The sequence below is a fragment of the Nymphaea colorata genome, chromosome 2 (assembly GCF_008831285.2).
Source record: "Nymphaea colorata isolate Beijing-Zhang1983 chromosome 2, ASM883128v2, whole genome shotgun sequence".
In the NCBI taxonomy this organism is placed as follows: Eukaryota; Viridiplantae; Streptophyta; class Magnoliopsida; order Nymphaeales; family Nymphaeaceae; genus Nymphaea; species Nymphaea colorata.
In genome coordinates, this window is record NC_045139.1 from 32,316,902 (window position 1) to 32,344,866 (window position 27,965).

The 27,965-nt window shown below is 36.9% G+C and overlaps 2 protein-coding genes across 3 annotated transcripts; one reads left to right on the forward strand and one right to left on the reverse strand.

Moving 5' to 3' along the window:
• The first annotated feature begins 9,859 nt into the window (after positions 1-9,859).
• On the forward strand, positions 9,860-11,787 carry LOC116247101 (NAC domain-containing protein 72-like). Its single transcript, XM_031619061.2, has 3 exons — positions 9,860-10,160; positions 10,260-10,546; positions 11,192-11,787. Exons 1-3 carry the CDS (start codon positions 10,007-10,009, stop codon positions 11,495-11,497), a joined length of 747 nt encoding a protein of 248 aa, XP_031474921.1. The 5' UTR covers positions 9,860-10,006; the 3' UTR covers positions 11,498-11,787.
• Positions 11,788-16,068: 4,281 nt separating this feature from the next.
• On the reverse strand, positions 16,069-27,871 carry LOC116247917 (phosphoglucomutase, chloroplastic). 2 transcript variants are annotated; one of them, XM_050075968.1, is made up of 22 exons: positions 27,445-27,871; positions 27,224-27,289; positions 27,090-27,134; positions 26,878-26,970; positions 26,717-26,769; positions 24,899-24,950; positions 24,725-24,793; positions 23,931-23,999; positions 23,337-23,459; positions 22,834-22,886; positions 20,934-21,012; positions 20,778-20,854; positions 20,642-20,709; positions 19,070-19,188; positions 18,907-18,981; positions 18,714-18,829; positions 18,056-18,197; positions 17,891-17,972; positions 17,758-17,804; positions 17,562-17,639; positions 17,370-17,475; positions 16,069-17,042 (listed from the first exon to the last, which is right to left on the reverse strand). In XM_050075968.1, exons 1-22 carry the CDS (start codon positions 27,715-27,717, stop codon positions 16,975-16,977), a joined length of 1,953 nt encoding a protein of 650 aa, XP_049931925.1. In that variant the 5' UTR covers positions 27,718-27,871; the 3' UTR covers positions 16,069-16,974. The 2 variants fall into 2 exon arrangements, with proteins under 2 accessions (XP_049931925.1, XP_031476228.1); XM_031620368.2 differs by having other exon boundaries at positions 20,778-20,842; positions 27,445-27,870.
• Positions 27,872-27,965: the final 94 nt, after the last annotated feature.

Below are 27,965 nucleotides of genomic sequence, written 5' to 3' on the forward strand. Positions count from 1 at the left end.
CCTTGAGATATACAAACTTTGCTCTTTTTGATGAGACAAAAGTGCATCTAATCTTAACATATATATATATATATATATATATATATATATATATATATATATATATATATATATATAATACTGCTTGGATGAACAAATGGGATCAGGTCGGTCCATGTTTCACTCAACAAGCAAGCGATAAGGATCACTGTATCTGTCATGTCTTGTTTGTGAAGCACACTCACAATTAAATGGATGGGTAGCATTAACACATGACTTGTCTAAGTGGGAGGACCTAGCCTTCTGTCTTTAGCAGCACAAACAAACAAACACATGAAAATTAAATAGTGACTTTAGCTTTTTAGAATCATCCATCAAATCTGTCTTGTTCATCATGATGAACGGTTAAGAGAAAATCAAGGAGAAAAGGTGATAGATATTTTGATCATTGAATATTATTTCACACCTTTGATTTTCAATTTGTTTTTCTCTCAACCATCCTTAAATGAATGGTTGGGTGATTTTGGATAACAAGAATTTTATATATATATGTATATATATATATATATATAAAAGGGGGCGGCGCCGCTGCGTTAGAAGAACTACATAACAGTTTGGTGAGTCTCACAGTGCATATCCTTGTAATCCTGACCTCACGGAAAAGGGCAAAACAAATACTTATAAATTATCTAAGGAGGAGACAATTAAACGACCTCATTCCTTGACCCTCTTTTGAGATATAAAAATGGCTGTCGATCAGCCACCAGAAAAGGAATGTAGCGAAATAAACGGAGGACGCCAGTTTGCTATTTCCTTGATTGACTCAAAATTCCAATTCCTTGCAAGGCCATTAACACCACCACTTTATATATATATATATATATATATATATATATATATATATATATATATATATATATATAGAGAGAGAGAGAGAGAGAGAGAGAGAGAGAGAGAGAGAGAAGCCCACGGGCGGCTAACTGCAAAAGTTATGTGGAAGTTGCCAATAGTCCATTCAATCCATGTTGTTGGAGAGAGAGATATAAAAAGGTCACCGCTCCGCCACCCGCTTGTTGACTATAGATTTAACTGATCTTGATCTAATGATTGAATATATATATATATATATATATATATATATATAGTAATTGACATCGAACATTTTCAATGTTATGGTGCATGTGCCAATTAGTAAACCATGTCATGCTGATGATAAAAAAAATTAATACTACTGCACCCCAAATGCATGCTTCCCAATCTTAGGAACCCTATTATGTCATCATTATATTCCAAATAGGTCTGATCATCTTCTTTTTATCATTAACATCTCATTCTCACAAAGAATTGCCATCTTTTGCGTCAATTTGCTAGTAATCTCGCATACTATAGTTACTACAAGATCATGTCCAACACGGACACATTCTTGGTGTTGAACTCTTGACCTTGTAGAACTTAAAGTCGGACCTCCTAGCAACATTCACGGGCCTAGTTCTGGTTCCAATGGCGGAGCCACACATAGGCTGGTGTGGGCCCCTCAATTTTTCTTTATTTTTACATTAAGGTCTGAAAATATTTACTCGGTTGTATACATATATGAGTGGAGTGCCACTTCAGCTATGAAAATTTGTGAATCAATGGTCTTTCAGAAAATTTTTTCCACCTCCGCCACTGTCTTCTTCTCAATCAATTCATCACTTGCTCAATCATTGAAAAATTAATTATTGAATATATATATACATATATATATATATATATATATATATATATATATCCCTTCAAATGTGATAAGTTAGTCAAAACTAATGATGTCATTAGCAAAACTTATGACTACAGTTATGTGGATTTAGGTTTTTTTCTTTTTGTATTTAATTTAAAGGTGAGTGGTTCATTCCACCACTCCTAAGAGAGGCCACTCCCGCCACCTCATGCTTCAGGACATTTTACTATCAAGAGGTAGAACATACTCGGACGTTACAGTGACCACTTCAAAACTTGAACCTGAGTCCTTAGAGAAGCTGGACTACCTTGCCGTCCAGTACGCTACCATCCCTTGGGCCTTGGGTTATGTGGATTTAGTTACGTGAAAGAAAAAACTATTGAAGTTCATGTGTTTGCTCTTTATCTCTGACTTTGTTCGACTTTGTCCTTAATTAACTCAGTAGGGCCAAGGACAGTCTCCTTTACTCTTCCTCCGTATGGAAAGTGCATGGACGCTGCATGTAGCTACAGAAAAAGAGAAGGAAAAATGTATTCTGCTACGATATGTTCTAAAATGTAGAGTTGATTCCAGGTTTGACGTATAATTCCAAAGTTGCTGTTTTTAACTTCGGTTATTGAACATAACCAGCAAGATTAACCTTGAAATATATTGTGAGATCTGTTCCTTCTAAATCTTGAGAAATTTGAGATCGATCGCCTTAAAAGAATAATCTTAATAAGAATATCCAAATAGACTTGTCTAAGAATGAATTCATGCAAAACATATCTATACATATGAACGAAACAAACTCAACTTCGAATTCATGAGTACGTTTCAAAGTTTTGGACCTTGACAATCATAAATGCGTTGCATAAATTTTTGATAAAACACTTGAAAATTTGAATTCTAAAAGCTTGTGCATATATATATATATATATAACGAAATCATTTGGCAGTCCCTGTGGCCGGATGGATTTTCTATTTCAGATGAATGAAAAAACTATTTAGCCACAAAGATAGCAGGCTGATTTCAATATATATATATATATATATATATATATATATATATATATAGGGATCGTATCAATTCTTATCAAATAAAGACGGGTTTGGATGAGGCTGTTCAAACAGGCATAGGCAAACTCAATGGTATTCCTATAGCAATTGGTGTTATGGATTTTAAGTTCATGGAGGGTAGTATGGGATCAGTAGCAGGCGAGATAATTACATGTTTGATCGAGTATGCTACTGATATATCTCTCCTAGTTATTATGGTGTATGCTTTTGAAAGAGCGCATATGCAAGAAGAAAGTTTGAGCTTGATGCAAATGGTTAGCAATATGTATATATGTATAATATATATATATATATATATATATATATATATAAGCAATTACGTTGCCAATCTGTAAACCAGCACATGATCCATGACATCAACATTGTAATGTGCAGATGAAACGCACATGGAATGAGGTCCACCCTATTATATTGGGTCGCTTTCCATGCAACTGTTGTTTGCATATGACGTAAGGATGGTACAACAAGTCCCGAGCAAGAAATCCCCGGCCATCGCCTATAGCTGCCACGCGCCACGATAGGTGCAAAGCTACCCCACGATTTTTTGTCGAATTCTATCTCATTACATTAAAGTGAGCGTTTGATTATCTGACATCATGTCTGACTTTTAGATCATGTCTGACTTTAAGTCCTTTTGGACCCCAAGCCCATCAATTTAAGATTTCACCTTCATTTTAATTTTACAATCAAACACGGCAGTGATTATATGGGACTGTCTCGAAATTTGTTTTTTAAAATAGCTCTCATTGTCAAACAGCACGTATGTTCCTAATTTAGCTCACGAGGTTGGTGCTTGGTGAAGTTCCTTTGTTGTACTTCCAATTTCCATGGCGCTGTGCTTATAATTGCGAAGCTAGTAACTGCTCCTATGCATGCACAAGAGTGTCTAGTGATTAAAATGCTTCTATTAAACTAAAAAAAAAAATTAAAATGATGAAAAAAATTAATAAAAATATTAAAAAATTATGATATCTTAATAAAAATTTTCTAATATGCCTCCACTTCCATTCTTTTTTTTTTTTGTACGTATTTGTTGCGTGTACAGATGTGTGCACGCAATCAATCTCCTAATATGGTGAGAATAGTGATTGAGTTTATGTACATTGGGCCTACACCAGACATCAAGGCGAGAGTTTTGGCTCTTTCATAAATAGTGAGCAACATGAGAATTTATGTGCGCATTTGATTAATTCATATCTTAAATCCATGGTCTGATCCATGGGGAGGAAAATATTGACAAATTCAACATTTCTAAACCATACATCATCTATGTAAGATTCCTATTATATTTCAAATTTATGTACCTATAATCCAAGGATAAGGGTCAGACCTAAAACCCATAGGTTAAAAAATTCATAAAGAAACATAATTCATGCATTCAAACATCCCATGACTTTGAATCTTACATTCCAACAAATTTTAGTTTCATAAATAATGAACAAGTCCAAACCTGAGATCCTTAATTTTCGTGTATCTTTTTTTTGTTGGAAAATCTATGGATTTAAAATCCAAGGTAATCAAACACTCTTCAACTTGTTTTGCTTTTATGATCTTCTAAACAATCATGTACCTTTTTTTGTTTTCTTCTGCATGAAGGCCAGACCGCACTTCAAATTGTAAAGAACGGTAGAACGTTTTGCCATTTGTATCAAGAAGAAAACCAAAAAAAAAAAAAAACTCTTTTTCCTATAACAAGTGTATCGTTATCAATATCGGGATTATTACACGAAATACAATTAAAAATTTAGAAAAAGTGATTTTTTTTTACAAAAAGCAAAACAAAAAAAAGAAGGAAAAATAAAAAAAGCAGAACTTTGTGGGACCCACGATTTAAGCTCACAATGGAGTCCATATTCACGTTAAGTACTGAAAACCTTAGGTCTAAGATCCGATATCAAGTAGGAAGGGAAATCAGATCACTGATCTGGATCTTAATATCCATGAGAAACATGCACGGTCTTAATCTTATCTTCTATCAAAAAGAGATGAAAAAGAGAAAGTTAACGGTGTTCTGCTTAAGGGGCGTCACATAGCTGGTCGGACCGATGCCCGCTTGATGACGTCTCACCAGCTCGATTGTCGCATTAACTATGCTTATGTGTCGTATGAGGCGGTAGTAACGTGTCACCAAGTTGACGGTGCACTGTGCATGCATCAGGTCCCGCAGCGCGGGCCTAGATCTGTATCAGCAGCTTTCCATCTCTCCAGCAACAATGATTGATATAGAGGGGAAAAATACAAATCCACGTGGGCACCTCCAAGTTCATGGTGGGCGACTGCCCCTCTTCAACTCAATTAATGCCTTAATCAATCTATTTTTAAGATGCATAGAATATAAATTAAAAAGTATCTGACTTTCCTGAAGTTCTTTCATTTGACTCAAGTAGGGCTGCGTACAAGTCGAGTCGAGCTTGAGTTGGGCCAGCACGTACCCAAGCTCAACTTAGAAAACTCGAGTTCAAACTCGAGCCGAAGAACAAGTTCGAGCTTGACTCAACAATACAATGTCGAGGTCAAACTCAACAAGCCGAACTAGTTTATGTTAAACATGTCGCGTTTCTTTTAACTCGTTGAACTCGATTGACTTGTTTAGTTGCTACTTGTTTAACTGTTTTTCATTATAATTCAACATTCACTATGTAGTTGAGATGAGTCAAGTTCTTATAACTCGAAACGAGTGAGTTTGAATCGAGCTCGATGTGGCTCGACTAGTTGTGCAGCCCTAAACACAACCACTGATGACGTGGGAGCGGAGAACGTATATGTCTTGTCAATTTATCTTGAAATAAAAAAATGTCAAGCCCAATGAAAGCTACAAGAGGCTACTTTATAAAGTATAAATGTAGAACTTCTTGTCCAAGAAAGATCTAGTGGCTAGGAAATGCAGACAAATAGAGAATGAGCAAGGCAAGTTGATTTGAATCGTAGTCTTCACTTATATAATCAACTTGGTAGACATTTCTATAAAATTAGGACGGATGAAGTGACCTTGGTTATTGGCAGCTTATTAAAGAGTCCAGTTTCTTGGTAAAATGAACATAAAATTTCTTGAAATTCAAACTTACAAATAAATGGAAAATGGCTAAACATATATGCATCAAATGAACTCAAGGGGTTCACACAAAATTTCAATGGCTCTCTCTCTCTCTCTCTCTCTCTCTCTAGAGAGAGAGAGAGAGAGAGAGAGAGAGAGGAAAAGAACTATATTAAAAGAGACAACATACAAAGGCAAATGGATGCAGAAATGCCTTGACCACATTTAAAATGTCCGGTCGAGATAGAGAGAGAGAGATTGGTAGAATGTGGACCACTAGGTCTGGAACAAAAATTTAAACCACTCAAAATTAATTATTAATATATTCTTTGCATAATCTAACCATATATAATCTAACCATATAGATATGATTGTATATGTTTTGATGAGAATTGTACCCTAAGTTAATCATATTGGCTCCTATGACATCAAATTTCTAATGGTAACGAAATCAAATTTCTTCTTAAAAATAACTTAAAAGTACGACATATTTATGTTGAATCAATATTCGAATGTTCATATGCTGATAAAAAGAATTTATAAGGTCCGGTTTTGTGCCAATTTTCCTATATCTTTATATAAAATGCATATCAAAGAATTGTATACCAACAAAAATATGATACGCTATCACTATAATTACGTGAATCATTGAATCAATTCCTTGCGAGCAACCAGGACCGCAAGCACACCCCATATCGTCCAACCTTCTTTTTTCTCTGGTGCCTAATTTCCACGTTGTTCTTAAGAAAGTAGAGGCTGAAATGTACATTTCCATTGACCCATGCGCTTGTGTAACTTCGAGGAGCGGAGCCAAGGTAGGGCTGGCAAGGGTCCTGGCCCCACTTGAATTAAAAAAATAAAAAATTCATATGTAAATTTTAAAAAATTTCACTTGTTTTATATGAAAATTTTGAAAAATGATATTTCGACTCAAGTCAAAATTTAGAAACTTTAGTTTTGCCTCTCTCATGACAAATTTTTTGTTCTGCCCCTAGTAACTCTAGTTTTCAATGCTAGATACATGCTTTGTTTCAGCGCCCAAGTGCCCAAAATCGCCTTGAATCAGCAGCTTCAGTTTTTGGCCTCTTTTTTCAAAAATATTAATTTTTTCTTTTTTACTCGAATCAATAGCAGTCAGCAGAGCTAGAAATTTCTGGCTAAGGAGCATTAACAATTTAAAATTTTAAGCTTAAAGGGGTTCCTTATATAAACAAATAAAACTTACAGACGATTCATCGTGTACATAAGGTGATTTATATGGGCTGGTGTAGGCAATTGCCTGTACCAAACAACAGGTGTCTCGGACTCGGATCAGGTGCATCGTAATGGCTCTAAAAACTTTAGGGATCAATTTTTTGAGTCTTTCATCGAAAAACCTAATAGAATAGAGCCAAATTATACATCAATCATTTGGAGAGTTTGATCCTCAGGATGAACAAGCGGCATTGCCAAAGGCATCGTTGTGTGATCCCCCAGTTGATGTTGGGTGAAAACGATAGGATCGGTCCAAGAGATTTACGTGGTTCGGACGCTAGAAAAAAAATGCGGAAATGGCCCGTTTTTGGATGTATGGATAAGATTATACAAACATCAAGCACTTTTCGGCCGAAGATCACCAAACTTTTGAAGCTCATCAAGCATGAATTTTCGGCTTTAATTTAAAATTACATCCGTACAGCCCGCAATGGGACCGCACAGTGCCTCCCCTCCGTTCGACCATCCAAACGCGCTTTCTCAAAGCCAGGGGACATGCTCTTCAACTTCATGAGTGGTCCCAAGATTTAGGGTTTATGAGCTTCTGCCATGTATAGGAGACCTTGATATGATCTATCATTGTCCAATTTCATCACGAACACACCGCAATCACAATTTTCATATGTCACTCGCCAATTTTGAATGATCCACCTCAGAAAACTACCCCTATAGCATCACTCCACGTGTCCCTTCACGTACTTTCTAGACCATCAAAGGCCGAAGCACGACGAGGTGAAACTTACACAAATTTTATGCAATTATATGGCAAGATCAACGTTTGATGTTTTTGTTTAGAGATTCCAGCCACATGCATGTATAATTAAATCAGTTGTTGACTAAGTTTTCCGATGTTAATTTCGGGAAGCAAAAGAGAATCCTACCACTTGGGTGAGAGGCCGAAATTCTACCCTCTCTCTATCACTAGAGTTCAGGGTACCTACGGCTACTACTTTCAAGTTAAAATTAGTGTCTACCACCATTTGGAGTACATAAGAGTAGCAATTATATATAGGAGTCGAACTGACTACTAAGGTCTCATCAGCCCACCAGTTCTACCAGCTATGTTATGCTTCTTTAAGGCTTTCGGTGTTGCTTAACTGACTTTTTTGTAACTCAAAATTTACGACCTTTGGTTTTTTGTTTTAGTTCTTATGAAATTCTTTTTGCACATTCACAAGAAGTTTTGAGCACACATCATGTCACATCCATGCACACTTGCTCTTAGAAAATGGGAGAAACTACTTGCAACTTTGATTTGTAAATTGGAAGATCATTTTCACAAATATTTTTCGTGCATACTTTGTTCTCTGTTCCTGGACTCTGGAAAGTTCGTGCTCAGATCTCCTTGCCTAACCAAGCAAGACGAAAAGAAATTATGACTCTTTCTCTAGTGTCTTCCTAACAAAGTTTGTGTCATGTTTTAAATCATTTCACTTGGACATTAAAATATGATTGTTTGTATTTTTGGGTAATTGACTTTTTACAAGATTTTGAGATGCCCATATTTGTACTAAAATTAAACAATCTATTTTTTATAAAAATCTATGGTAATCATGTCATCAATAAAAAAGTGTACAATCTTACTAAAATAAACCCCAAAAAAGGCTCATAATGGTGTTCTCAAGAGAGAAAAATTGCATTTTACATTGTAGTGCATAAGGTTTAAACTGCATTAACGAGAAAAATCGCCCGTGATAATCAATTCAAACGACTGGGTTAACAAGAAAATCACCTGAAACAAAGATATAAAGATAAATTACAAGATTTTGAGATGCCCATATTTGTACTAAAATTAAACAATCTATTTTCTATAAAAATCTATGTTAATCATGTCCTCAATTAAAAAAAATGTACAATCTTACTAAAGTAAACCCCAAAAAAGGCTCATAATAGTGTTCTCAGGAGAGAAAATTTGCATTTAAGGTTTAAAACTGCATTAACGAGAAAAATCACCCGTGATACTTAATTCAAACAACTGGGTTAACAAGAAAATCACCTGAAACAAAGATATAAAGATAATGAGCACACTCTGCCATGAGGTTATGCACGAGTTGAAAGACTTTGTCATAAAACACCCAAACTACCCATTAAATCCACTTATTAACATATATAGTTGAATAAAAATAGTTTCTCTATCATCTAAAAGGAAAATTAAAATGCTAATTAGGCCCGTATTGTTGCATGAGTAAGGGAGGTTCGAAACCCTCAGCCTGCCCATCCATTTCTTTAAGGTATCAGGTCTGCTTTCAATGTTTCGAACCATTTCTTTCAAGGTATCAGGTCTGCTTCCAATGTTTCGAAGTTGCACCTCCGCTATGCTTTAATTTGCATATCGGCATCGAAAATTTGAAATAGAAACTGACCACTTATTAACATTAATTAAAAAATACGGGAGGCTAAAAGTGGTGGTTTGTTTTGTTTTAGAAAAAACATTACCATGATGTGTGTTCGACCACCGAACACACCATGCGAGTTCGGTCGCCTCACGATGCATCCTTTTTGCCCTCGCAAAAGGGGCTCCTTTTTCGGGGCGTTTTCAACGTTTCTGTCACTGGGCCGAGCACATGATCGTCTTCTGAGAAAAAGTGGGCAAGGAAGGAACTTGAGCTAGCTGGAGGCAGCCGCCATGCCTTGCGCTATGCAAACACTTCTCCGACTTTTTTTCCCGGCAGTCACATGCGTACAGACGTCTCCCTCCCTCCCTCTGCTTTATCCATTCACATCTCTTTCTACAGTGTCCTTGACTTCATCTTCCCCCCACCCCTCTTCATCTCTATAAATATGCAGACATCCACCCCCTCTTTTCGCCAAGTGTCTCCATAGATCTTCAGAGAAATCCCTTCACTTGAACACCAGGAAGAAGCTACATACCCTACCTCGATCCCCAACAACAGAAACCCCCTCTTACTTCCACACCAACCAGCAGAAAAGGAGGAGAAAATCTAAGTGAGGATTGAAGGAAAATGGTGGAAGGTCTGCCCCCTGGTTTTAGATTCTACCCGACTGATGAGGAGCTCGTGGTTCACTACCTCTTCAAGAAGGTGGCATCTAGTTCCTTCTCCGTTTCTGTCATTACCGACATCGATCTTTACAAGTTCGATCCATGGGACCTTCCTGGTAAGATTCTAGCGTCTTCTTCTTTTATTTACTTCTTTATTGGTTCAAGCTGGTTGTTCATGGCGGTGGCCCAACAAGTTTTGGTTTCTGGATCCGCAGGGAAGGCCATGTTCGGCGAGAAAGAGTGGTACTTCTTTAGTCCGAGGGACCGGAAGTATCCGAACGGGTCGAGGCCTAACCGGGCAGCGGCTTCCGGCTACTGGAAGGCGACCGGCACCGACAAGACGATCAGCACGAGCGTGATGAATTCTCAGAGGAAGGTCGGTATCAAGAAGTCGCTGGTTTTCTACAAAGGGAAAGCACCCAACGGCGTCAAGACCAACTGGATCATGCATGAGTACAGGCTCGCAGAGAGCCGCGAGTCCAAGTTCAAAGGGACCCTCAGGGTGAGAATTTCTCCATATTCCTTTAACGTATGCACTTGCGTTAGATGCAGTAATGGCGGATGTTCTCGTGTTTGTAATAAGGAATTAGATCCTGACAACTATGACATGGGAAATATTCGGACAATTCTAGCTAAGTGTTCGTCAGGTTGTCATATTTGTAGTTGTCACGACTTCGAGTTAGTTTCTTTGTATATAGATGTTGCTTTTGATATATTACTGTTTCAATCAATAAGAACAAACGATTGCAGGTCATCATGTCTAAGGCAAATTTTGATTAAAATATATAATATGTAGCACATTTTTAAATGTAAAAGGTTGTTTAGCATATAGCAATTCTGATTTGTTTTACATAACCTGTACTTTGATGAAAATCTGTATGCCCTTGTGTTTTTTAGTGCATATAGACATCATTAGAATAGCAATACTAATTCAGAAATGAATTGAAGAGTCAAAGTGAAAATTTGTTTCCCTAATTACTAGCTAGATCTTACTCTTAAACTAAATATAACTATTTGAAATTGCTGAAATTTAGATAACGCAATTGCACAGCTGATCTAGTGGTTTTCTCTTGCCTTTTTCCATTCGCGCAAACTAGTAAACATGCATTTGTAAGCTAATTGCGGTCTTCTGTTTGTGAATACACAGTTGGACGATTGGGTTCTCTGCAGAATATACAAAAAGAAGAACAATGCAGGACAGCAACAGGAGAAACAACCAGAAGGGAGCTGCTCAGAAACACCTACGATTATGGGCTACAACGGTGGCAGCCTGATGCCAGAAACAAGGATCAGCCAGAGCCCACAAACATCATACAGTAATTATCATGAACAACAGCAGCACCACCACCACCAACCACAACAACAGCAACCTTTCTATTTGGAATCCGTCTCTAACTTTGGTGACAACAACATGGTCGCCGAATGGGCAGCAGATATCCTGCAAAGTTGGTGATCATGGCGGCGCTCCAACAGAGAGCATCCAATTCTCTCTGTAGATTGCATAATTCAATATTCAAGATTAGTAGAGGTTTACTGAACCACAGAGTTGTATACCAATAAAAAAATCTGTCAATTCTTTTAGCTAGATTCATTTATGATTTGTTTATGTTGTTTCTGTAATAGTTCAAGGGCATGCAGAAAGAAAAGAAATGGGAAATATTGTTCAAGCAAATTGTAGCGTGTCCCTTGTTATTTGACTTAACCCCAAGATATATTCACAGTAATCAATAAAATTTAAGTTGTCATTATGAAAAGTTTGGACCCGCCAAAGAAGAATGATCAACTGTGACGATGGCACAGTGGCCTTGCTGCTTGCACTAAGAAACCACCTCCCTCACGGCTGTTTAGAGAGAGAGAGAGGGAGAGAGGGAAGAGAGAGAGAGAGGTGGTCAAACAAGCAACGCAGTGATCTTCGTCTTCACTTCGATTTTCTCTCAAGAGATTCACGGGGCATGAGCAGAGATGAAAGAGAGTCGTCAAAGGTCGCACGCCGGCGGTCTGCAAGGCACCATGAAGGTGCAAATTGATTAATGGCGGCTTCATTCAAGTACCGTTATAGAGGACTGCAGCGTGTTCCACATGCTATTCATCATTTTTTCTGTATGCGTTTTAATTTTTATGATGCCATGGCTGTGACGCTACCATGGCTGACGTACCAGGCCCACCTTTTTTTTTTGTCACATGCAACACCGGATTAATACGATGCAGGGTGGTCAACCGAGAAAACAGAACCACACAAGTAAAGAGTTAACGTTCTCTCTCTCTCCCTATATATATATATATATATATATATATATATATATATATATATATATATATATATATATATATATATATATATATATTGAAATGTTTTTAAAATTACTTAGGAGAAACCGTGTCAACTTAGGACTTTCATTTAAAAAAAAAAAAAAAAGTGTTTAGCGTAAAGCTATCAAGGTCATACTTCTAAGGTTCTTTGTTATGGTTTTTTAAATTTGAACCAACCTATGGTATATCCTTCAACTTTGACATCGTGTTTATTTGCAGCTTACATGAATAGGACACCAAAGCGTGATAATGACTACAGGATTGAAACCTCGGACATCTTGTATGTGAACCGTCTTGCCACCTGGTAGAGGTAGAGCTTTTTCTCTTTAAAAGTTGACCTTTTTTTTTTCTCTCATGCATTAAAAACAAAAGCCTTATATTTGAGCTTCTACCAAACACAGACAAGATCGTGTGACAAATGGCAGCAAACTAAAAAATGCCCACCCTTAAGGATAATATGAAGATAAAAAAAAAATTAAAAAGAAAGTCCTTTTTATACTCTTTCTCTCTCTAGATTTACATAGAAAGATCTTGGTAAGACAAAATTTTAGCATTTGGAGTAATTTGGCCATGTGTTAAGCTTTTATATGAATTACCATTTTCATGTATTGAAGTTGACCCTACAGGAACGACTGATTCATAAGCCGTTTAAATGGACTGTAGACCATTACTTTTTCACTGGGCCTTTGAAACTTTGATAAATGAATGAGCACGTACTCTAAATAGTAAAGATGTGAATGGAAAGTGCAGTCTTTGGCAGTCAAAATTTATATGAATAATTAAGATAGAGTACCACTGTATGGAATCATGCCCTCTAAAGGGCAGAGCTAGTAATTTTTTATAAAGGGTGGCGAAGAACTCTATTATCACAAAAGGCCCACTGTATTTTCCAAAATTATTAAACGACTCAAGAAAATTTTTGAAAATGTTGGCATATATTACCCTTATTTTAACATTTCACGCCTCGTTCTGTCTTCCCATCATGACTTGGGAACAGTCACTTACCTATTATTGCTATTTCACATTTAATAGTGTTCATATATGCTGAAGCCCAATTATTATTTTGCCAATTTTTTTTAACTGTTTTCAAGTGCAGTTAGCGAATTAACAGGATAACGTGCATTTGGGATGCTTCAGACGGGTCTCTCAGTCAATTTTGGGACGACTAGTTGTAAATGATATCAGAGCCATCTTCACCAGATCCAAAACGCCAAGACATATTAAAATAATTCAGATTTACCAAACACACACACACACAATTGTGCGTGTGTGTATATATATATACTAGTTAAACAAAGTCACATAATCATTTAACCAAGGCAATCTATATAAAGTAGATGATTGAGAGAAAAACATGAAAAAAAAAATATGTAAACTAATAGTAGATGATGAAAATACCCATCACTTTTTTTTCTTAACCGTTGATCATGTTGGATCGAACCGTGCAAATTAGATGCTTGGGTGACTCTAAAAAAATAAACTCACCATTCAATCTTCTTATATTATATATATAACACAATGAAACTAGAAAATTTTGGCTAAAGAACATTCACTAATCTCACCGGGTTATGGGGCACTGACCTAGGTCAGTATGTAAGCACCTTAATGAGTTGGGTGCAGTCGATGAACTGACTCAGGTCTGGTGTAAGCACGAGTGCATGTTAGTACACCTGTTATTAGTTTCATGATAGGTATATCAGTTGCGGAGCCAAAAAAAAATTGGCTAATGAGCACCGTTATTTTAAATTTCAAACTTTAAGGGCACTTATATGTAAAAAATCATGAAATATCTATGTGTAAATAAAATAAATTTTGTGAGCTGATGTGGGCCCTCTTCACTTTTTTCTCTCCTTTGGTGGCCTGCTCACCACAGGTTGTAGTTATAAAAGGGAGATCCGTGCCTTTGTAAAAGGTTGAAACTGTTGTTTAACTAACACCTTGGTCAAATTTCTTGATAATTATACTTCGTGGGTTGCATGAGTCAAGCCAGCTCGATTCAAACTGGCTCGTTAAAGCTCGACTCAAACTTGACTGGTTTATAAACAAGTTGAGCTTGAGTTTGAATGTATGCTCGAAAATATTAAATGGGTCAAGTTCGAATTGTAAGAACTCGAAGTGGCTCGACTAACAATGAATATTGAATTGTAATGAGAAAATAATTAAACGAGAAGCAACTAAACGAGTTAAAATAAACGAGCTTAACATAAACGAATTAAATGAGTTGAGTATGAGCTCAACATTGTACCATCGAGTTCAGCACGAGCTTATGTCGTCGAGATGGACTCGAGTTCGAGTTCAAGTTTTCTAAGTTGAGTCGAACTCAAGCTCGACTCTGCCCATGTGCAGCCGTAGTACCACATGTCTCACAAATGTTATTTATCTTCATTTTAATGGTTTTCAATAATTCATTTATTTATACACCGTGTGTCCCTTAATTATTTGGCTTATGCCCCTTAATCATTTTATTATGTCTCCAAATTTTTTGGATGAGCCCCACTTGACAAAAAAATTCAGCCTCCGCCCCAGTAACTGTCCTTTATTTTTCAAAGTCCACGTTGATGGATGCAGCTTTGACCATCTTTTCCTTTTCAAGTCCTTTTCATCCAAATATGTTTGAAAAATCCGCAAGAGAGTTAGTGAAAAGTGACAGGTAAGGCAGTATCCAAGATCATCGGAACCCGTTAACACTAAATTTAATTTTGCTTTTCTTTGAATAATCAACTATCTACCTAAGCAAGACAAATAGGACGAGAAACAAAATCTAACACAAATTTGATTACATGCATATAAGGTCCAATCACGTAAGAGAACCCACTTTTCTCGTTTTAATTACTTGTATATAAGGTCCAAGCCTGAAGAGATATAGCACCATCAAGTGGTAAAAGGCGGCTCACATTTAAGGGGTTCAAAGTTTGAATTATAAGATCACTATCATGTTTCGATATAACTTTATTACATTACAAAACTCGAGTTGAAGAATGTATCATACGTTCACCCAAACTCCAAAGCAAACCAACTCGAGTTGAAGAATGTATCATACGTTCACCCAAACTCCAAAGCAAACCAAAACTTTGGAGGCTTAAGGTACAGCCTTAAGCTTTTATGTTAAAGACAGTCTTCTCCCTAAGTAAACATTTAAAAAAAAAAGATGGGGGCGTCCAAGGGGTGATTAAAAACATTTTCCATCGTTTTCTCTTGTTAATCCAAATAAGGTGACGTTTATTTTTAGCAGATTGAAAAGAGGTTATTTGAAAACAAAAATGGCACCTTGGGTTGTTAAATGAAAAATTTTCATTACTCAGGTGTGTCTCTATTACATGCTCATTTGTTTAACGTGTTTCCGCAAATGTTACACACAAAATATCCAATTTTGTTCAGTAAAAAAGAACACATTCTAGCAAAAGAAACCACCATTCAGAAGTTGATAAATGCAAATCTGACTATCTCAATCAACTTCAAACATGGAGATTCAAGGACCAATTTTCATGGTCTTATTCAGAAAATTTATGCTGGAACCCAAATGGTTTGAACACATCTAGAGTAAAAAAAAAAAATCTGGCTGGAATTAGTTGTGGAGTTTTGTGAAATGAAGAGCATACGGCTATAAACTCTCTCTCTCTCTCTCTCTCTCTCTCTCTCTCTCTCTCTCTCTCTCTCTCTCTCTCTCTCTCTCTCTCTCTCTCTCACACACACACACACACACATATATCAGAATGCATTTTCATGGCGTCCTTCATGCCTGTAAATGGTGTTTGAAAGGACGGTAGGAGAAGGCCTAACGCCTTCCCGCTACCCTATTTATCATTGCCATAGAAGTTCTAACACAGGAACTCAGGTGGCCATTGGCTCTGTTTCAACTGGAGATTGCAGTGGGTACAAAGGAAGCCAACGACTGACCCACTTATAGTGCATGGATGCGGGCGGCATGTAGTTCGACTGCAGCTCTGCAGTAGATTCCAATACGAATGGTTGAAAATATGCTAGCTGCAACTGTTTCATACTACCATCGAGAAGATTTAGCAATTCAGAATGGTGGCATATTCAGCTGTCCTTGACGAACAGACACCCGCACGAGATTTGTCAGAGAACAACGAAATACTCTCGGTTAGGAGTAGAATGCGTTGGATGTATGGTCTTCATGTTTCGGGATCCACGCCAAGAGCTTCTTGACATCAAAAATTGAGCAAGAATCTCAAGAGCTGTTCATGTTGGGGCCATGGATTCTGGAGCTACGTTTGCAATGTTTTCCCTCTCCCGGCCACTGTAGCGCAGATGCCAGCCAAAAAAAACCGTATTGGAGAAGGTGAATGATTCAGGTCTTCATAATAATGTCTACTTATTCCATGATTTGAACCGTCTGCTTCTGCCATGATTCTGGATAGTGCTCTGAACTTATTTTTGTACAGTGTATAGTGTCTCGAGTAGAGTGACTGAACTCCATTAAGTGGAGTCGTTACAAGTTATTTGGTCTCAACTATTTGCATGCATGAATCGACCAATTTCACGCTGCTGGAGAGAGAGAGAGAGAGAGCAAGTTTTTGAAAGAATAATATAGAGAACTTTCCTCGGAGTATGTAAAGTTTTGCTCGACCCAAAAAAGAGAAAAGGAATAAAAGCCTTCTAAGTGATGACTGTAGGCTTCTCCCGTCCTGTGAATTCCTTCAGCTTTGAGATTGACAAGGCAATGTCTGAATGCATAAGAGTCATTTCAGAACCACAGAATAACACATGAAACAAAAGCTCAACAAAAAACAAACGAACAGAAAAGAAATGGAAATCGTGAACAGTGAACCTAAAAATACACATGATCCTACATGGACAATAAACGGCAAATCATTGGCATCTTAGCTATCTACATTATGATGCCATCAAATCATTCATACTTCAGGCAAATTGGCATCTTAGCTATCTACTTTATGATGCAAATCAATTAGAAGATGCATTTTCAGGCACATTCAAGGATTATCTATGATCAAATAGATATAATAAGGTCACTTGGACAACAGACTGCTAACCTATTAAAGGCTTCAGTGCTACTTGAGCATCCATTTCATGCTTGCTTATATCTGGCTCATATTGTTCGATATAAATCCGAATAGTGGCACCAGCTGAACCCGTTCCCTGAAACACAGGAAAAACAAAGCACATTAACTTTTGAATAAGAAAAAAATGTCAAAAATGATCACAATGTAGATTAGAAGACATACAGATAATCGGAATATAAGCCTTGATCCATCAGTAAAGACGAAACGTACACCTTGCTTTGATGCTACACTGCCATCCACCTGGTGTTTTTCAAGTACATAAGAGCATGAAAACATATCGTGCAAGAGCATGCAAAAGGCATTCTGGAGCAAACTCAATGATGGCAAGAATGAAAGCCAGTAAACTTAGTCAACTCACAGGATCTGTATAATCGAAATCATCAGCAAACTGTAGCGTGTAGCTCCCTATTAAAAGGAAATAGTTTTACATCAAATCAACTCAAGATGTCGAATGGATCATATCATCATAACACACATGAACAGGAAAATACCATATTTGTCTCCTGCCTTGCTCTTAGATATTATGTCGCGCAGATGCTCTACCATTTTATTTGCTCCTTCAGATTCACATTCCTTGAAATAATCAATGCCATCAATGCTATTTTCATCCTTTAGCTTTATACACAAAGTTCTGTACTGAAGTTGTGATATTTTACCTCATAATCATATCTAGAAAAGAAGTTCCTCCCATAAGTTGCCCAATGCTTCTTCACAACATCTTCAACAGAAATCAATTTCTCCCCAACCTTGTTATCTTTGTTACGGTATGCAATGATGGAAAGCCAAGCCAAGACAGCCCTGTCACACAATAGGATAATTTGAATTTCAAAGTCTAATGCAATTTAGCAGCAGAAGCAGGAAGTTAAAGATACATATTTTACGAGGAATTTGTGGACAAGACCATCCCAAGTTTCAGGTCACAGTAAATGGACCCCATGCGATGCCTATGTAGAAACAACAATTACAGAGATCCAAAAACAGAATTTTATTGAAGCAGAAAAACAGGCTAGAGGTTCATTCCTGATTCTGATATATAATTTCATTCAACCTATAATTTCACCTGAAATTTGCTTTTTACAATTCCAACGTTTTAAAGTGTTATGGAAAGAAGAGAAAAAATGACATTGACAGGTTAGGGGCAACAGGCTATTCTTTCCATTGCATCCCAATTGAAACCACAATGGAGAGAGGTTGCTCCAATGCTAAAGATTTTCTATTTTCTATTTTGAATGATTAAGATAACTAATCAACATATTGGAATTCGTCCCACTCTTTAACAAAAATATTGGCCAATTTTTCAACTATGAACGGTACCATATTCCATCTTTTTCGCGGATGTGGTCTGAACCAGTTCCAAAGCTCTCTTCCCCACATATAGATAGTTTTCCTGCATCCATTAGGTTCCCAAAAAATTTCCAGCCAGTTGGTACCTGCATTTCAGTGGAAACAGTTAGAGCGCTGTGCTACTTGCAACAAATAAATTGCCAGTAACATCACCAAAACGAACCTCAAAAAAGGGTAAGTTTAACTTTTCAGCAACACGATCAAGTGCTCCACTTGTTGGCATTGACCTTGCTAGACCCTAAGAGGGAATGACAGCATAAGATATGAAAGAACTCCCTGGATTGCAATGTCAAAAACCATGCTCAAAAGCTGTGTAATATTTGAACCTTCACTCCATCTGCAAAGTAGGGAATTGCTGCTTGTGCATTGGCTGCGATAACTGCCACCGAGTCTGAAGGAGTAACAAAAAATCTTCGGCCAAGAATCATGTTTCGGTCACCATCACCTAAAGGAAAGAAGATGCTACTTAAGTAAGAAACTTCTGGGGAAACTTGAGGTAGATTTCTAATGAAAATCTAGCAGGTGGAGAAAACTTTAATCTACCAGGAGCTCACTTCTTGGTAAATTAATAACATGATGGCCCACATCCATGTTGAGGCTTAATGGTCCCACAGGGAACCATCTAGGCCCACATCCATGTTGAGGCTTAATGGTCCCACGGGGAACCATCTAGGCCCACATGATTGGCTTATCCTAGAACCAATTGGTTGAGCAAGGACCACGAGAGCTCCTAACTAGGTGGGTTGGCTTAAACCTCCAAGTTAAAGGAAGTCGAAATTCAATACCAGGGGGATGCATTTTCCATGAATACCAAAGATTGGGAGACTTTCCTTCTGTTCAAGAAAAGGACACCTCGGTTCTTTACACCGAGAGGCATTCAAAACAAGGCATGGCAAATATGGATTCCTTGGTTCAGCTGGTTTTACATTCAGAAAAGCTAGATGCTCCCACATCATCAAAAAGGAACAGTGAAGAGATGTTTTATCATGGGGTTAACTGGATAAAAGGAAAGTATCTCATTCATTCAAGCAATGTCAAAGCCCAAAAAAATATGTAGGGTACACCCACATTTTATGCTTAATGAAATATATTATCAGAGTAACAGCTAAACATATCCCACTGATAAGCTCATTAAGAATTGTCAGCTGAAGTACCAAACATGCCATAATAACTTTGTAGCATTGTCACAAATATCATTCTTAGGTTTTTAATGGTGATGTTTTTTTTCTTGGGATTTTTCTGCAAACTTGTTTTCTCAGAAAAATCTTTTAAATGAAAAAAAAAAGTCAAGAAATTAGGAAAAAATAAAATAAATGAGAAACTAAAAAGAATAAATAAAAAATAACTAGATAAGATGATAAAAATAATGTTTTAAAGATGATAAACATGACAATAAATAATTTAGCTTAATTTAAGGTTTAATGCATGATGATATTAAAAAAGAGAAAAGCAAAAAAGGGGAAAACAACAGAGAAAAATGCAAAAAAGAATACAACAACAATGTGTTAGATTTATTGTCAGCTATTTCACAGTTTTTTCGCATTTTTCTTTTTCAACATTAACATTTCTTTTTTAGAAAAGAAAAAACCATATTTGTAAGTTGTAACAAATGTTTTGTGGTAGCAAAGGAAGAGTATATATATGTTCAAGCTCAATCTAACCAGAAGACAACATGAAGCTCTAAATGCCATCTGTGCATTACTAGAACTCTTCAAGTAAAGAATAAAGACAGAAGCCTATAAACAAAGATATTATATTGCATGATGTTCCGTTAGTCGTAGCCCACAATTTGATGACAGCCCATCAGATCTACGAGTATCTTTCATCATCATGGTGAAACATAGAGCTTATGATGCATCACTTAGTTCATCAACGCAGTAAATGATTTTCATTCTTACCATCACTTGCTGCACCAAAATCAGGTGCATTTTCTCCGTACATTATGCCAACTAATTGCTTTGCATACCTGAAACAGGAGAACTATTAGAATTTATAGGAAAGAACCAATTCCCGTTTAATGGTTTTGTATCTTACGTAAGATTGGGATCTGGATGGCCCTGGCCAAAATCTTTCAATGGTACTCCATTTGCAATGGAACTCTGCCAATTTGCCTTTCTACTTTGATCAGTCATGTCTCACACTGGCTCAATATTAGTTGAATATGTTAAGTAGGTGGTCTGGAAAACATACCCCGTCTGCACCCAACCTCTCCACAAAGATAGGTTTTGCATAAGCACCAGTTACTGCATGCATTGCATCAAATACGAACCTGAAAATTGGCCCACAATGAGATACCATATATAGCAAGACCTTAGTAGACGAACATAAATCAAGACAACATTTTTTAGTATAATGCCACTCCCACAGAAAATAGTTGTCTCATGAAAATCATTCAGATTAATCAAAAAAAAAACTCAAAAAGAACAAGATGCTGACTATTTTGAGGATGGAGTCAAGTTTATGTTGATCCAGTTCCATGCAGACTACAATTTCTTTCTGTACACTTTCTCAGTAATAGCCTCTTTCACAAATGATTACTCTTGGGAAAATTTTGAAAATTTCTAAAGAGTTGGTACCATTCTCTTAAAGTTTAAAGAAACAATCAAAAAGTTTTTAGAAGAATATATAAGATTTTAAATATAAAATAATCCAAGGAAAGAAAATACATATTATGACCCAAAAAAACCTTCGATGGATATCATGATAATATCAAGATGTTACTTTTAAACCACATAGTCATATTTGCCAGATACTTTGGGCATATTATTGGACTTCCTTTCCAGTTTATATATTATATCAAGTATCATTAAGACACTCCACGTTCTAAAATAACCTCTATACATACATGTTCAAAAAGGCACATTTCCCAATGAGTAGGCATATGGCAGAAATTCCAATTAAAAGTTTTTCATCCATGCAGCAAGAGGCTAGACTGTGTTTGACTGTTTTTAGTTTAAGTAACAGAGGAATGAAAGGCCATATGTAACACTGCACAGAAGAACACCTTCCAAAGGCATTCCTGTAAGTTTGCAGAGATGTAAGCCTGTATCATATAACATGGATTGGGTGCAAGTGCTGACATAGGTGCTTAAGCATTTTCAAAAACTCAGGTGTGTTGACAGTCACAGACATCTATATACTGGGTTTGCTTTAATATTTTGGGGTATAAAACTGATTATCGCTAATCATTTAACTCGGCATTAATACAACCATTTGAGGATCTTACACTGGTTGTGAGATGGTATCAACGTATATAACTGCACCATCTGTGCACAATGTCCTGGCACAAGTTGTTTTCAGCTCACATGTGCATTAATATCTTTTTCACCTCTCTTAGCACACATGCCATTAACCTTATCAATACCAGCAAAGTTGTAGTAAAATTTCGGCAGTGATGCAATCATATGGTTCCACAAGATTAACCAGTTTTCAGCCAGAAGGCAGCAGAATTACTTAAAGCCTCCATGTAGGCAAAATGAAATAAATTGTAACAACATTCTCTGGGCCATATGTGTATTAAATGCCACAAATTCCTAACCCGCCTTGCCAATACCAGATTGTTCAGACATCAACAGGAAACTAACTTATCAGAGTCAGCAGACCACTAAGACTCATGAACCAATACAATTTTGTGTGAAGAGCATGCAAAGCAAAGAGAATGTAGGATTGCAACAACAATTTCTGCTCAGTGCTGACATTGCTATATGAGTTATGATCTTTTTAGCATTCATGCATACATTATGTTTGTTATAGGTTCCATGATTTGACAAAAGGCCAGAAAAATAAAACCAAATAAAGAGGTGCATGCATGAGAGAGATAGAGAGTGAATGAGTGAGTGAAAACGCAGGACTCAGAAATAACACATATCATTAACTATGAGAGCTAACTTGTTGAAGGAAATAAAAACTTCCTTCTGCTTTGTTTTGTTCATGTTGCCAAGTATTTTACCAGAAAGTACATGATATGCCATAAAGCATTTCATTGACATATTCAAATTTGTAGATCTGAAAGGTGATTTTTCTTCTATGATATGTCAGGCTAAATGAAAGAGAAATATATGCTTAAAAGTAGATCCTTTGTAAATTGTACCTGAAATCTGGTCTAGTCAGCAAACTTTTGATAAGTTGAAAGTCAAAGACTCTCTGCATAGATATATGACAGGAAAATAATTATAAGTCATGTGATAGAACATAGGAACATTGAGGGCATTTTTTTTAATAAAAAGAAAAAGGAAAAATGAACAAAATGGAAAATTTATTTAAAGAAAATTACCAAACCAAAAACATTGTGTTTTGTCCCTTTTCAAAAAAAATTAACATATTTTATATTTCCTTATGTTGCTTTTGATTTTGGTTTTGATTATTGTTTCTGAAAGAAAGTATAACTCAAATTTTCATAATTTTTCTATTAGTTTTATGTTTTTAAATTTTTTGAATTCCCAAGATCTTCCCGAAAAAACCAAACTTCATGTTTAATAATAATAACTGAGAAAAACTTTGCCAATAAAAACCCAAGAATCAAATCTGTGACAAGCAAATGCCATAACATGCATGAACATACAAGCACATGCACAGAGTCGCCCAACAGCTTACCTCCATCAGATTCAGGTAGTCAGAAACAGGATCAACCACTTCAACAGAAAAGCTCCCATATTTTGAAACACCAAGTTGAGACAGATTGACATCTGGAATTTCTGCCATTTTTATCTCAGAAATCTGCCATTTTGACTTTCTTAGGATAAATATGAAGACAAAATATAGCTGACATTAAATGCACAAAAATTATATTGATATTTCATACCGTCTGACCTGAATAAGTATCCCATAAACCTAACATTGTGGCTTTTGGCCGCAGATGCATCCTAAGGTCTATCCACAGAATTGGGAACATCATAAAGACTTCAAATAACTGTATGAGCAAAATGTGTTTTTCTATGTGTTTGCCTGTGTTCAATCATGTGCTTTTCAAGTCTGCTCTACTTTTTTCTAATCCTCATCTTTCTTCTGAATGTATGGCTTTGTGTTGATGCATAGCCACAATAGAAAATCCACAACATTATGTACCCTATGATTAACTACTTAACTGCTTATAAGTTTATGTTAGAAGAGTTGCTGTGGACATGTAGTATGGGTTTACCAGAACATCAAACATTTTCGTCACAAATAATAAGAAGATAAGGCAAGTACCGAGAGTGTGTTTCCATATATTTTGTCAGTGATAGTCTCAGGTGCAGGCTGCCCACTGCTGTAATTGAACTGAAAATATACAAGATAACACAATATGGTCAAGATTGATATATGGACTTCAACAATCAGTTACAAAGTTCAGTCAGAACAGTTATACGTACAAACACAGACATATATAGGCTAACTAACAAGAAGGTTAAATTATAGCCAGACAATGTGTGGTTCTCTTAAGCATGGTGATCATTTAAAGAAGGTACGGTTGGAAATGGATTGGACATGGATCAACTAAACATAATGCAGAAATAAATTGCAAAACCCCATAAGTATCCAGCCAAATCTGCAAGTCTGAAAAGGCTAAACAGAAAGTAAAATGTTCTCATAATTAATGTGTTCTTATTTCAGGACCAGATTTCACTCAGAATTTTGGTAATGTAATTTAGGCATCACAAATAGGAAAAGACATTAGAGCGTATCAAGTCATTTAGCTAATTTAGCGGACTGTTCATGTACATCTGATGCATGGGTTGCCATAGATGCCGATCAGGTGTTGATTTACCAACAGACGGAGACTGACAATTTGTTGATTCATTAATTTGTTTTCTTTGACTACAGCATCACTTTTTTCTTAAACCTGCTTGCAATTTAGTTATGTTAATTTGCAATGTAGCTGTTTTTCTAGTAGAAGCCACTAAACAACAGTTTCATGTTTGGTACGATCATAATTCATCTTTGTGCCACACACACACACACACACATTTGAACGGTACAGAGTAGGAGATCTAGTACATGCTTACCTTGATGCCCCAATCATTTTCAGGACCACCAGGATTGTGACTGGCACTCATTATAAAGCCTCCATTGGCCTATCAAAAAGCATTGCACAAGCAGTTTCAGTCAAGCCTGTGTGATTCTTAAATAGCAAAAATGCGTCCTTACTCCAGCACTGAGAGGGTAAAACAGAGACACACCTTCCGCTCTCGTATGACAGCAGAAACAGCTGGAGTTGACATAATACCATCCCTGCATCATGTGTATATACAGATTGAGCTTACTGCTCTCTCACACCACTAGACAATAGATTCTCATGTTCCATGTTGTCCATGTCGAGAAGCTTATGGAACATAGAATAAATACTAAGAAACCAAAGAACCGAAAACTGTTAATCAAATAACGAGAAACCTTTGAATGGAAATTGACATGAGCTTAGAAGTCAGAAGTGAGCATGCAAAACATGCAGACAATACAAATGTATCGGCCAAATAATTTGACCTTGAAGAAAAAAAAGAAAAACATTGCAGAAGATTGAAAAACATTGAGAAATTTTAAGGTAACATTGAAAGCATTTTGTCATGTCATCACTACGTGTTTCCAAGAAAGTAGTCTTAAGAAGAAATTCCACCAGATTCACTGGAAAAACAGGAACCTACTTCTTAAGTGCTCCAACAAAGACTTCTTACATATATTCAGATGAGGAATGGGATGCACAGGCATAAACCACCCATAGGTATCAGATTATAGCAAGGCATGGTGAATATACAAGAAATGCTATTTTTTGTTGTCTAATAAAACTGAAACCTTCTGATAAATGTAAACTTATGCATTCTGGTCAATTTATTCAAACAAAGATATTTTCCTCAATCAGCAGTGCATATCCTTACTGTCTTGGAGCTTATCTCCAACTATATGGAGACAGACAGAAGCTTAACATTGTTCTATATGCTTACCATTGTTTGCTAGGAGCCTAGGATCAGTTCATAAAGCAACCAATTATAAGTTAAGCGACAAAAACTTCATCGGAAATGTTCATGCTTGCATTAAAAACAGATTTACATTGCAAAGCACACCCGGTTTAGTCAGAGAGAAAATCCAGCACCACCATATTTTCATGCAGCCTATAATTGTTCAGGAAACTCATGCTAATTCAATTTTTCCCATCATCAGTCAATCATTGGTGCCATCTTACATGGAGTATGCATTACTTGAATGTTATTTTCCATATGCTAATTTTCACATGTGGGTGTCATTGCCAAATTGATGCCTCAGCTACCCACCATCAGAACCTTTTTCTGACTTTGAAGTTTGACCTTTAATCATAGTGATCAGATTGCATTCTATAGGCTACTAAATGAATACCAACAGCCTAACAGTTTCCCCACCCTGTTTGGTTGTTTTTGTCTTTTGTGGAAGATGAATTTTATACTCCAAGTCAAATCAGTCTTGAGTGAACACCAGCAATTCTTGCACATTTTCTGTAGAAGGTACAGCAATCCTGAGCATCATATCTTTAGACCAAAAGACACAAAAAGCACAGCAAAAAAAAATAAATATTAACCTAGTGAATATACTGTTATTCACAACTTTTGTAAAAATTTCCATTAACCTAAAAGAAAATGCTACTGAGTGACAACTTTCATGCTGTAAGTTTACAATGTTTAGAAAGAAACAAAAAATTGGGAAATCAGGACATGCAATCAGGATCCCAAGACTCCAAGAAGTTGAAGGGAGCACCATCATTTTGGACCGTCAAGTAAACTTTGCATGAAAGTTCGTTGCACTAGCAATATCTAACCAATGCAGAATAACAGCAAACACGATAAAGTCTTTGATCGCAAGAATTACGAAGTGTTGCGATCAAACAAAAAGAAACGTACGAATATATAGCTCTAAGCTTCTATAGGGCCGAATAATACAATAAAGGTAAAATACAAAGGGCTTCAATGTTGGTTCCTTTTGACGATACAGCATTGCTTAAACACATCCACGGAAGCAGTAATTGTCTGGTTTACCTGCCAACCAAAATTTTTCCAACACCATTTCCTGCTGCAATTTTGATTATTATCTGCACGTAGTAATTCACCAACTTGTTCAACATAAGGAGTAGCACAAAGGGTTTCTTCTTAAGGGTAAAACAAGGATGAAATAATCACATCTGCTACTGTAATTAGACCTGTGCAGCCTCTTCATTGAAATAACGGCCATCGCCACCTAAGACCAACACTCCATCTTTATAATCCTCTGGCGGCAGGGAGTTAAACAATGCCTGCATGATCAATACGTGACCAAGAATAAGTAAACTCCACAATACATACCATTCACAAGCCATAGCACCCTTCAGTCTTCACAAATTCATGGAATGACAGAAACCAAATAAACGAGTACCTGGATCCAATTAGCTAGGTAATTGTCTTGAACAAAAACTTTAACCTGCAACAGACGTCGAAAAGAAAGTACCCAGTTCAAGGGAACGCCAGTTCCACTTATAGGGATCAGAATCAAGCATAACGAGTTAAAACCTTCTTTCGCAGACCGCTGGTTCCGGTCTTTTGGCCTTCTACGGGCTTCGTGGGCACCGATTTCACCTGCACAAAAGACCGACAAGCTTGTAAAAAAATATTGTGTCAAATCAGAAAAATCCCGCAAAAAAAAATTGTTCTTCCATTCCTTCAGAGAGTTGTGGAATATTCAACTCTATGCATGTCTATGTGTCTATGTATCTGTGAGAGAGAGGTGGGACCTGGAGCTTTCCTTCCAGGTTGACAATGGTGGACGACGCTGATGACGAGGACGACGAAGACGTCGCCGAAATTCTCAGCACAGAAACGGGCCTCCGAGGGATCGAAGAGACAAGGGCAGTGGTCGGAATGACAGAAGGCGGGAATGGGAGCGTCTTGATTGAGGAAGAAGGGTTGTAATGGCCGACAGTCGTGGATAGTCTCCACACCGGAGATGAGGATGAAGATGATGAAGACGAGAAGATCAACCCTTCCGCTCTCATCATCGCCGCCATATTTCTCTCTCGCACTTCTCTCTGGGAGAGGGATGTGAGCTCGGAGAAGAAGTGTTAACGTCCACCGGAACGATAGAACGTGATCTCGCGGCTGAATGGGACGCGGGCCACCCAATGGAGTTGTCCGCTGTGCAGCACGGAGCCACGGCCACCATGTTGCGGCATATTCCTCTCCCAGGGGCAACCTTGTAAACATCTAAAATTGGATTAGTAAAAAAGCATAATTGCATGTGCCTTCCAAAAATAAA

Bases quoted from the DNA above. Each gene is read 5' to 3' on its own strand.
- LOC116247101 (XM_031619061.2), top strand. From the start codon at position 10,007: ATGGTGGAAGGTCTGCCCCCTGGTTTTAGATTCTACCCGACTGATGAG. The intron at 10,161-10,259 runs GTAAGATTCTAG...CTGGATCCGCAG, and splicing joins CGATCCATGGGACCTTCCTG to GGAAGGCCATGTTCGGCGAG. The intron at 10,547-11,191 runs GTGAGAATTTCT...GTGAATACACAG, and splicing joins AGTTCAAAGGGACCCTCAGG to TTGGACGATTGGGTTCTCTG.
- LOC116247917 (XM_050075968.1), bottom strand. From the start codon at position 27,717: ATGGCGGCGATGATGAGAGCGGAAGGGTTGATCTTCTCGTCTTCATCA. The intron at 27,135-27,223 runs GTTTTAACTCGT...CGTCTGTTGCAG, and splicing joins CCAGCGGTCTGCGAAAGAAG to GTTAAAGTTTTTGTTCAAGA. The intron at 18,830-18,906 runs GTTCGTTTTGGT...ACTGAAATGCAG, and splicing joins TAAACTTACCCTTTTTTGAG to GTACCAACTGGCTGGAAATT.